The sequence below is a fragment of the Mugil cephalus genome, chromosome 11, assembly GCF_022458985.1.
Source record: "Mugil cephalus isolate CIBA_MC_2020 chromosome 11, CIBA_Mcephalus_1.1, whole genome shotgun sequence".
Taxonomy (NCBI): domain Eukaryota; kingdom Metazoa; phylum Chordata; class Actinopteri; order Mugiliformes; family Mugilidae; genus Mugil; species Mugil cephalus.
Window position 1 is genome coordinate 5,630,994 of NC_061780.1, and position 11,717 is coordinate 5,642,710.

Sequence of the window (11,717 nt, forward strand, 5' to 3'; positions counted from 1 at the left end):
TTTTTCTCTTTATATTCTCTGTTTCTACCCGGCTGGCCTTCGGCAGATGGGTCCCTCCATATGAGCTGGGTTCCACTCAAGTTTTTCCTTGCCACTGTTGCCCTCAGGCTTGCTCTGGAGGTTGCAAGCGATTTTTTGTAAAGCATCTTGAGACAGTCTGTATTGTTATTGGCGCTATATAAATAAAATTGAATTGAAATCATGGATAGTTTTTGTCAATGCTTCATTGCCAACAAAATTTAACACCACACATATTCAGGTTCAGCTCCAATCTTGAGTAACCATGTTATTTTCTGCTGCGTCAGCTAAGCGCCTCAGCTCTTCAGCAATTTCCTGGTTTGAAGCTGCCTACTGCACTGGCTCCTACCTGGCTGGCAAGTGAGGCATGTGCAGTCGAGCCGTGAACTCACCGATCAACCAATAGGCAAAACATTCCGAGAGTACAGCCTGTATGGACAGCCCTCTCATCTGCATTACATTTTGTTGTGCATGCTGAAGTGCGTGGCATTTATAACATATATTATTTATTTATTTAATTATTTATGGCATATATATTTAGGTATTAAGTGATTTATTTATTTATTTATTTATCAATGGCCAACTCCTGAATGGCCTGAATATTTCCTGTACATCAGAGGTGTGTGTCAGATTTGAAACAATTCTATCCTGTGCTACATTTTTTTATTATTATTAAATTCAAAGCCTGGTCTCAGATAAATGTGTGCGTCTAGAAAAACCTTTGTGATGATGGAACTATGGGGCTACAATGGTGTTGTTAATCCATTGGAGGTTGAGCTCACATGGGACGCAGAGCTATATATCGAGATAACCAGATCTCTCTGCACCCTAGAAAGAGTCATGCATTACCAAATTTAAAACTTTAGTAGACCTGTCACCCATTCATCTCCCATGAAAAGAGTAATTGCTCAGAACTGTTTTGAGATCGGTTACCTGCTCTACTTACAGAGCAGGTGGGCTACAAAATTAACTGCAATTCCTAATTTGTCTATCTAGTAATAGATAATACACCCCTTCATGGCCTACATCACTGTGAGGTCACAATGTTAGCTGGAGGCAAAACAGAGGGAAGCTTGAGGTGAACAATGTCGCTTCTTGCTGCATTTTTTGGTGCCAAAACCGAAAAATCAAAAACATACCAGCTACTGTCATAGACAACTTTGGCTTTGACAATTAAAAGAAAGGATTGGAGTGAGACAATCAACCATGCGCCTGGATAACGTTATGGTTTAGAATAAATCGTGACAGCAATTGCGTTGAGTTAATGCTTATTTAGGGGATTCTTGTTACATGTTAATGCTAATGCCAACCACTTGGTAACCCAATGTTAGCTGTGTGTCGCATTTGCTATGTTACCCTCCACAGTGGTTCCACTTACTTCTGGTAATATCTTTATAGGAGAGGATTCACTTGATAAAGACAGATCCTTTTCGTTCGTATGGGCAAAAGTCATTGTTCAAGTTCTTCTATTGCAAATCTTGCACTTCCATTCAAGACATTGTTATAGGTGTCTAATGAACTGCCTTGCAGGTTTTGTGTAGATGCTGAGTTCCTCAATTAGGTATGTCTAAATGTCTGGCCATTGCATGGTATGCAGTCCTTAAATTATGTTAATTGTTATTAGGGGACTCTTGTCACACGTTAATGCTAATGCTAATGCTAACTACTTTCATGGGTGTCAAAGCAGAAGCTATATTTACTGCGTTACCCTCCACAGTGGTTCCACTTATTTCTTGTAATGTCTGTGTCCTCCCATGGTCCAATCATCCATCCAGTGAGTGAGAGAGTAGAGGTCGGTGAATGAAAAACTCAGTGAGTATATTAGTATGTTCTCTAAAATATTCATTTTCCTCATCCATTCTTGCCAAAATGGTCCATTAAAATATGCTAACTGCCGTTTATAAGCTATAGTGTTTGAGATGTGTTGCATCCAGTTAAGCCCCGCCCCTGCAAAAACATCACATTGTCTACAAACCATGAAGGGGTCTTTACAACATAAGACAACACCCACTTATTTTTCTGGGGGGGAAAAAAAATGTCATGTTGTTGATAAAATGTTTTGTAAAAGGATAATTTATTAAATGTAAATATTTTAATTATGTACAATGTCATTTCTTTGCACTTGAAAAAAGGGAAAAGTCTGAGTTAACCCCTAAGCCTATATTCTCAAGGTGAACACTAACCAGATATCTGAAAGTATTTTGGATCTAGTTCAAGAGAATTCATGCGAGAGAGACAAACTACTGGACGGAGAGGAAAGAACATGGGTCAATGTGTATCAGTTCAGTTACACAACAAGTTTGTTTTCAAGGCATTAAGCAAGCCAGCAATCACAACTAAAATACACGGAGAGCCATTAACCACTAAAAGAAAAGTAACAATGTAAAATATTAAGTAAACAGTTGGAAAGATAATTTCAGTATGTGAAGTTTTAATTACTTTAAACAAATCTAACATGTTTGTTTACAAAGAAATGCATTATGTTATATTACTTATTATTATTTTACATAGAAAATATGAATGAACCTTTCTAACATTTCATATTTAAAACGGATTAAAATTAATTCAGAGCAAATTCCTTAGAAAGGAGTGAAGAGGTATCAATAAAACCAGTGTGTCAGAATGACATACTGTTGCTTCTTCAATGGTTACAAATGATTGATTATCCTTCAAACTAAATGTACTACACAATATTTTCCCTGCGGTTATTTCCATTTACCCCTGGGTGTTTACGGGTTTGATCCTGATGTGAATGCCATTGAGCGAGCGAAGAACCAGCCTGGGAATCAACTTGGGTTTCCAAGTTGGCTCCTCTATCAGCTGGTACCGCTTCAGTGTCAGGGCCGTCACCACTTTCATCTCATTCATAGCAAAGTTCTGACCAATGCAATTTCTGATGGAGGAATGCAGAAAGGTAAACAAGGGTTGTATTATTGAATAAAATCATATGTGTTATTTCAAACTGAGTTAATCTTAGGTTACACTAAGTTCATTAATCCTCTACTTAACTCTGGCCTAATTTGTTGATAGTGTTGTTAAAAAGAAGCTGAAGAAGCTACACATTGACTTTCTTCAGACTGTTGTCAGATAAAGGAGTAGAAAGTGACTAGCTATTATTCATATGGTTTCACAGTGTCAGGTGTATACAAACCTTGGACCAGCTGAGAAGGGGACAAATGCATGAGGTGACCTTTTGGAAACATTCTCTGGTAGGAATCGCAACGGGTCAAAGACCTATCAAAAGACAAGGTGGAAAAGACACAGTTATAATTACTGTGTCCTAATGACATTTAGGAACCTGAGATCACTAAAGTCTTCTATTATTTGATGTGCTATATGTAAACAGGATGCTGACAGACTCTGCTGATGTTATGTCATCAGTGATATTATTGCTGTTGTACCATGTATTGAGCCATTCACAGAATCAAGTCATCTTGACCTACATTAGGGTTTTCCCAGACAGCTGCATTTCTGTGCATCACAAACACACTTGTTGTAATGCGAGAACCTACAAACAAGAAAAAAAGATACAGATAAACCATACAGAGAGTGAGTTATCTGGCAGAGAATAATGTTCGTGATAACGTAAGGAACATTATTGAAAAACAATGGAATCTTATTCAAATTATTATCTTAACCTTTCCCCCTGGAGTAATACTTTTATAACAACATTGCTCAATTACACATCCTAAATTACCCTTGTAGACTCAAACTTCACCTACCTGCTGGAAGAGTCCTTCCATCAAAGAAAGTTATAGGTTTGGTGGTTTTTCTAGCTATTCCTGGTACAGGAGGGTAGAGGCGAAGGCATTCTTTTATGCACATGGTAGTGTATGGAATTTTACTGAGATCCTCCCTAAAAATAAGACGACAGACGTCGGGTATTAGTTACCACTCAGTAAAAAGTGTTTCAGTGTCAGGGTTAAAATTTTCAGATTTAATTTTAACTCCCAAAGATTAATATTCACATATTAAGAGTAAAATGTTGTCCAGTGTCAGAGTTATTTGACAGAAGTGATCACGAAGATGTTAGCTGACGTTACCTTTTTGGTGTGATTACACTTTGCCTACAAGTCGCCTAAATTTTTTCAGATGGAGAAGCCTACCACCTTTGTCCTTCATTCATCTTCAACGGTAAGCAAAATTATATGAGACTTACTGAAACATTTACTGTTGACACTATAACTTTCACTTTACTATATAAAATTGAACACACGTAGAGATTTTCATTTAAAGGCCTTATCTGATGCCAGGACTAAACAGAGTAATAATCGAATAATTCGATTATTAGCTAGGGTCCTGTCTAAGTTAAAATGCTAAGGACAACCATATACAGATTACATTTTACAAGCTCATACTAATTTTGATGTTTTTAATAATTAATTCATTTTCCATGCACTTATTTGATTCTGATGGTTTGATTAGTTGGGTTGCAGTGGAAACAGGCTAAATAAGGAACTCCAGACATGCCTCGCCCCATCAATGCATTCTAGCCCTTCCCAGGGCATTCTCAGGCCAGACTTATCCCTCTAGTAAGTTCTGGGTCTGCCTCTGGATCTGGTCAAGGTTTTTGGTAGTGCACCATGGCTGCTTCACATTGCTGCAAACTGTCCCTTGAGGTCACAGTCTGATGGAACAGCACAACCACATCATCTGCATAAAGCAATTCAGAGGCTCCCATACTCGACAGCCTCCTTACTCCAGCTGCGACTTGAGATACTGTCCATGAATTCCATAAACAGGGCCCCTGTATCCTAAACTTTATAAGTAGTCGCCACAGCCACTTGACAGGTAGTCTACTCTCCCAGAACTCAGTGCCTCGTTGGTGACTCAACCAAGACAGCTCAACAATATCCAAAGCATCTCAGGGTGAAACTTGTCTACCCCCGATCGAGTGAAGAGAGCTCTGCACCTCTATGTTTCATGCTGGGGCTATAGTGTCCAAGAAATATGGCCCCAGATCTGACAACACCACAAAGTCTATCATTGACCTTTGGTCTATGGTGCTCTGGTACCAAGTACACTTATGAGTTATGCTTGAAAATGGTGTTTGTTATGGACAATCTGTGACCAGCACAAAAGTACAAAAGTGGGTAAAGATCTGATAGTCCGTTCCTTCCAATCAATCCCTTCCAAATTTCTCCACCATGTCCACATGGGCGTTAAAGTCTCCCAGAAGGAGCTCCTTCCAGGACTCACCCAGGGCCTCCAAGAATGCAAGAGTGCATATGCACTGAAAACAGACGGTAAACTCCCCAGTAATTTGTAATCACATGGAGGCGACCCTCTTGTTAATCTGGGGGAACTCCAGCAAATATGTGTAGCTGGAGGTTTCATTTTACTTAAACTTCCAGTTGATAAAAACACAAAGCAAAAACATTACATTTGTTAAAGTTGATCACTGGTCAGTTAACCTTGGTCTACAAGCTTCCGTTTTATATGGACTTATATCTTAAAGGCAGAAATTGTGGAAAAATATTCTTAAAATTAGCCAGGTCTCCATTCTGAGTGCCTCGCCCTTGTGAGGCAAGAAAATGTATTAAATTCAAAAACACATTCAGTTTTGTCTTATCTTTGCCAGTCATTGAGTTTGTCTGCCACCAAATGCCATGCCAAATGTGGTGTGCTGTTTTCTCAAATGATGGTGAGTTTTATTTCATTTAAAAGGTTGCAAGTACCAATGAATACTCTGTTTTTTGTTGCTTGTGTCATTATCATGTTGTCCACCAAAACATTTGGCATATTTCCATATTTTCCAATTTTCAGACTCCAGTTGTTTTCCATAATTGAGTTGTCTGACTAAAGCTGTAGTTTTTACAGTTACAGATACAGTTTTTATGACACAATGTTATATTAGTTGGTCTAAGCTGTGCTAAAATCAAGTCTGGTGGCCAAGTAGTACTGCAGCTATATCAAGCAATAGAAAAAGGACAATAAAGATAATTAATTATTTTTATTTACTGGAAAACAAGATGAGAACTTTGATCAGTATCATCATGCATCCAGAGTAAGGCAAAGCACAAATTCAAAGCGCCTTCTGTGGCACAGAATAGCACTGTACTAGACTTGCTGCCATATTATGATACTTTCATTAAGCAGGCTTACCACTCCATTGTGTCTTTGCCATCCAGTGCTTCAATAATCTCATCCCTGCAAATCTTCTGGTGTTCTGGGTGGCGGGCAAGGCAATAGAGGATGAAAGAGATGCCGCTGGCTGTGGTGTCATGACCCTCAAACATGAAGGTATCCACTTCTGCACGGATATCCTCATCTGACAGACCCTGCTGATTGTCATCCTTAAGACAGAAATAACTAAGCATAAAAATAAATTAGCAATAGGGCTGGGCGGTAAACCAGTTCGTACCGGTACTTTTTTTTGTCATGATATGAATTTTTGATATATCGGCATACCGGTGTATTTGATTACACAGCATTCAGAATGCTATGCCGCAAGACACTGTTTCAGACCGGACGATTTTCAATGTAGCGCTTCTGAACACGCATGGTGCCACTCTGTCACTATGAAGATGGAAAGGTCCGAAAAATGAAGCGGCAGAACGAGAGGACTTGTGCCAAATGTCCCCAATTTTTGGGGACTGCCCCCGTTTTGGATAGCTATAGCTGTCCCCAAAAGTGTCCCCAATTTTATCTTTATGAATGAGAAAAAAGAAAAAAAGTTGCACGCAGACTACAATTATTTCGGTAGCTGGTCATTCTCCTATTGACATTACAGACGTAGCAGTTTAAATATGTTTAAATATGAATAGATATGTCAAAATAAATGGACCTATAATTGTCCCCATTTTTTCATTTCATCTTGATAACAATTTTTTTCCCCCCCTCCAAGCTGTCCCCGGGGCCATGCAAACCTGTTTTATTCTACAATATTTACTCATCATCACAGCAAAATGGTCCCTTTTTGGTCAATCTACTGCATTAATTCCTCTCTCAACCGGTAGAAAATGTTGTGAACATGTGTTTATGCATGAAAAAAAAAATACAGTGATATCGTCAGAATTTTGAAAGATACAGTGATATACATTTTTGGTCTTATGGCCCAGTCCTAATTAGCAATATACATGTTTACACTATTATTACTCCGGCTTCCTGCCACTGCCCAAAGACATGCTCATTAAGAATGTGTAATTTAGAGAAATCAGATAATATATGACATACTCTTGGAAGGAGAAGGATGTCCAGAAAGTCCAAGTTTCTCTTAGCCTGTAAGCGGTTTAGCTCCTTTTCTTCTTTTAGTGCTTCTTTCCTCTTTCTTATAATTTCCTCTTAAGGAAAAAGAAAAAAGGTGATGGATTATTCATTGCAGACATTCTCTTGAGGTGGATACACTATATTCCAAAGTGATAGTCCAACTGAAAACTGGCAATTGTTCATACTGTTATTAATCAATCAAACCTGTATGACTGTGCGCCACCTTCAGTGCTTTCCTGTATCTGTAACCATGTGGGCTGAGGTAGAAGATGAGATTACTATGGTATGGAAACGTCCTGACTCGCATGTTTATCAGATGAGTGAGCTCATAAACTGCTTTGATGTATGCATTTGTTCCACTGAAATGACAACGTAGACAAACATTAAAAGCTACATTTCCCCCTGCCATGATTAAAACAACTAAACTGATTTTATAACAGAAACATGAAACACAGAAGAACACAAAACTAAAACTGTGACTTAATAAAAAATATTTAAATGAATCACCTTTCTGTCTGACAGTTGCTGTTGCAGCTGAAGGCACACTTCAATATGCTGTCCAGTGTCATAAGACTGACGTGCTCAAACAATTCAAAAACCTCATTGCTGTTTGCATAACTCTCCCATTTGTCCTGGCGAGAAAACAGTGAGAGAACAGATATGACATCTCAGTGGGATATTGAAAATACATGTACACCAGACAACTACAATGTTTTGATATTTGCAAACTGTGATTTACATGACTAAGTCGTTTACTTACCAGCATAGTTTCAGTAGATTCTGCCATCAGTTTAAGGTATGGTTTCAAAACATCATAATGGAAACCTGGAGTCAAAAGTCTTCTATGGCGAAACCACTTCTGACCATTTGTCACTAATAACCCATCTCCTGCAGACAGAAGCAGACAGTGTCAGTGGAAATGGCAAAAAAAAAAAAAAAAACACTGTAAAAAGGCACCAAATCCTGTTGAAAGGCAAAGTTGTCTCACCAATCCAAGGTTTAAGATAATCATATCCCAGATCATCTTTTGGCTCTGTTGGGAGACAATAAAATCATTGTTATCCTGCTCTCTGTGTGCTATAATATTGCCTCTGGCTTGGTGAAACACTGATATAAATACAAATATTGATCACACACCTGTTGATGTCAGGATGGTTTTGACATAATCTGGATGGTGAATGTGGATTACACAAACAGAGGGTCCAAACCACAGTGAGAAAGCATGTTGGTACTGCTGTCCCCATTCCAGTACCTTTTCCAAGATTGTCCCAGTTTGGTTGAACTTAAAAAGAAATTATAACCAAGTAAGCTTAACATATTGCATCGCCCCTTAACCAATACACCAGGGACGAGATCCTCCGATCACCAAACCTGTCACCCTCCCCCACATGCACCTAGAAATTCTTCCATAAAACCTCTACAAAGGGTGCGTATACCCAAAAGCATTACGTGTTGTCTTTTTCACTGCAAAATTCAGATGTATCAAGAGTGATATGACCGTGGAAATGTGCGTGCACCAAAATGTGTGCTGTAAGTTATTCTTCATCATAGAGTTCAGACATATAAAGATCGAAATGACTGTGGAAATGTGCGGTGCCTCACAGAGACATCACTGGCTGCATACGCATGCCTCTACAGCTATCGATCCTTTGGCGACACTTAGAGTTGCTGCTGTGAAACTGTAATAATACTGTTTTGGTAACACTGGGGGTGGGCGGCCGTCTTTTACTTTTATCTCAGTTGAGCATATGTGTGCTTTTCTGACCCCACAACATTGACACCCTCACACACATCTGTGACCTTAACCATGTGCAAATCAGCCATGTCCGTAAATACACCGCAAACACAGAGGTCCTGAGATAAAACAAATCCAGTGTGAATCAGCATCTCTGTGATTTCTTGTCACTTGTGAAGGAAGTGCTATAAATAAAATTTAGGACCGATGTTTGAGAGCAAAAGTCTAGATGTCGCTGAACTATTCTCATGTTTAGACGAAATCATTAAGTCAACCACTAATGTGTAAAACTGTGTAGGTGGGGCTGATTTACATACTGACAGATCGTAATTTCTTTCCCGGGATAATATATATTTTTTATCATCTATTATAATCTGCAAAGTAACTAAAGCTGTCAAAAGGTGTAAATTCCCCTCTGTTATGCAGCAGAAATACAGTAATTTACAGGACAATTCTGTTTGCTTATCCCGTGCGAATGCTATAAAAAACAGACTCCTCCACTTAAGTGAGTTGTGTCTCATAGATAGATAGATAGATAGATAGATAGATAGATAGATAGATAGATAGATAGATAGATAGATAGATAGTTCATACTCTAGTCCAGGCAGTGGCGGTAATGTACTTAACAGTTGTTTGTAAGCTGGACAAGGAAAGATCAGGTACTCCAACCTAATATATATAGATTCTTCATACATCAAGATTTTTGGGCGTGCAACATTTTCTGGGTTTGGGTACGCCCATACAAGTCCTTGTACATTGTTCCATGTCTGAGACGAAAAACGCATAGACTATGTGTTGGTGGCGGACACAACTCGTACAACATATGTTCGAACATAGTGTCAATAACAGAGCACCACTCAGGTTCAAGCAAGAAACCCACACTGACCCTCCCCCTGCCCCATAGGCCCGGCAACAGTGACTTTTCTTAAAACTTTATAAACATTTTATAAGACCATTTTAAATAGTTTGTATACTTTTAAATGTAAAATATCATTTAAACCAATGGTGCCACAGAAAGTGTGAAGAAGCCTCAAAGCTGCAGCTGCATAGTTACCTCCAGAGCGTGTCCAAACAGCCAGTGCGCAGGTGGTCCTGGAAAAGCTTCCATGTTTCGAAGCACTTCCTTTCTGTGGATGAGGAACATGGTCAGTTTAAAGACCACTGCAAGCAGACAGAGGACAGAAACCAGGAAATGCATATGATGCCAGCCCAGCTGAACTTTCACCAACGCCTCTGTGAACTCCATGTCGATGTTTCGCTGGGAAAAACAAACTGTAAACCACAAAAGGTGATCTGCTTGTATTTAAGTAAACTACCCCGTGGGGACTGGGTGGAGACTCTCTCTGTGTTATTGTTAAACTGTTAATCAAATATGGAAGCAAACTTTACAAGACAAGCATTTCTTCTTAAATTTCAAGGGGTCACCGACACGACTTCCCACCACTGTTTTAATAGAACAGAATATCTACTGTAATACCATTTACTGAAGGAGTGGTTAAAAAGTTCACTTTATCGTTTTAGCGAGTTTTTGCGTCAGCCTGTGCATTTCACATTTACCTGTGCATCTTCATCTTACTAAAACTTTCTGCTTGAATAGCAGGGTAAATGTTTTAGATGATGAGAATCCCTGATTTAAAACTAGCTACCATGCAGAAATACTACATACTACATCTTACTACAGGGTGAAGAGGACATATCGGTCGTTTATTCATCGGTTGTTTATCAGGACACCTGCTAAAATAGCGGATATTGATGTGTCTCACAAAAACAAAAAGAAATAAATCTATTTCCATTCCAAGATGATTTGTAAATGGCACAGTTTAGTAATTTATGGCTTAACAACAGTTAATTGTCTGTATACACTAATTGTTTACATATGAACAGTCACAGAAGAAGGACTGTTTGTAATCTACATAATGTGCAGTTGTAACAGGATGTTTAGGGGGTATTTACAGAGTACCAACAGTATTTACCTGGATGACAATAGAAAGTAAATAGTGAAAAGATATGGTATAATACAGAATTAGTTGTTTTTAGAGAGCAGTGCATACTGATTATTTGTAGTGGCACTTTAGATTGGTGTCGTGATGTGAGTTTCAATATGGTTTTACTGTGTAATTGAGACGTTTATTTCTTAAGTCACTGTCAACTTAGAATAACTTTCTTCTACCCTCAACAGTTGAGGTAACTGTAGAGGACAGTTGTGGTCGATGAGCAAAAAAATTCAACAAAATACCTTGAGAATAAAAAGAGCTCAGTTATATTTGGTGTTTTCTTTAATATTTTCATTATTAGATGAAACATCTTTAATGTTTACAGCCTGGTACAAAAAAAAAGATTTTCGTCTCAGCAGTTTATTTCACTGTGACAACTGTTCAGGGTGTGATCTTTTTTTCTAACTCATTCATTTACTTTTTATTAAAGTTTAAAATCCTACACAGGGAATTTGCGTGTTCTCCCTGTGTCTGCGTGGGTTTTCTCTGGGTACTCTGGTTTCCTCCCACCTCCAAAGACATGCTCCTTAGGTTAATTGCTGATTCTCAATTTATTGTTTTGTTATTTATTGAACTAACTACGCCAAAACATCAACATCGACAAACTGACCTGACAGTCCACCAAAACGTAACTTAAGGTATGACTAAAATAAATAAATACAGCGTAAATTAATATTACCCGAAACAAAATGGTTTGCCAATCCCCTTTATAACGAAGATCAACACTCCGATCCGGTAGATGGCGGTAATACACCTTTACG

At 38.5% G+C, this 11,717-nt stretch overlaps 1 protein-coding gene across 2 annotated transcripts; it reads right to left on the bottom strand.

The window, feature by feature from the left end:
- Positions 1-2,080: 2,080 nt before the first annotated feature.
- LOC125016428 (cytochrome P450 4B1-like) lies at positions 2,081-10,245 on the bottom strand. 2 transcript variants are annotated; one of them, XM_047598918.1, is made up of 12 exons: positions 10,017-10,245; positions 8,365-8,509; positions 8,216-8,260; positions 7,988-8,115; positions 7,735-7,859; positions 7,432-7,586; positions 7,195-7,301; positions 6,124-6,314; positions 3,741-3,874; positions 3,462-3,526; positions 3,170-3,252; positions 2,081-2,911 (listed from the first exon to the last, which is right to left on the bottom strand). In XM_047598918.1, the coding sequence occupies exons 1-12, from the start codon at positions 10,206-10,208 to the stop codon at positions 2,734-2,736; spliced, it is 1,548 nt and encodes a 515-aa protein (XP_047454874.1). In that variant the 5' UTR covers positions 10,209-10,245; the 3' UTR covers positions 2,081-2,733. The 2 variants fall into 2 exon arrangements, 1 of the variants encoding a protein (XP_047454874.1); XR_007113685.1 differs by having other exon boundaries at positions 2,843-2,911; positions 3,420-3,526.
- Positions 10,246-11,717: the final 1,472 nt, after the last annotated feature.

What these genes read in the sequence shown, in the direction of transcription:
- LOC125016428 (XM_047598918.1), bottom strand. Translation starts at nt 10,208, where the DNA reads ATGGAGTTCACAGAGGCGTTGGTGAAAGTTCAGCTGGGCTGGCATCAT. An exon ending in TGTTTGGACACGCTCTGGAG is followed by an intron (nt 8,510 to 10,016) that starts GTAACTATGCAG and finishes TTTCTTTTTAAG; the next exon opens with TTCAACCAAACTGGGACAAT. An exon ending in TTATCTTAAACCTTGGATTG is followed by an intron (nt 8,116 to 8,215) that starts GTGAGACAACTT and finishes TTCTGTCTGCAG; the next exon opens with GAGATGGGTTATTAGTGACA.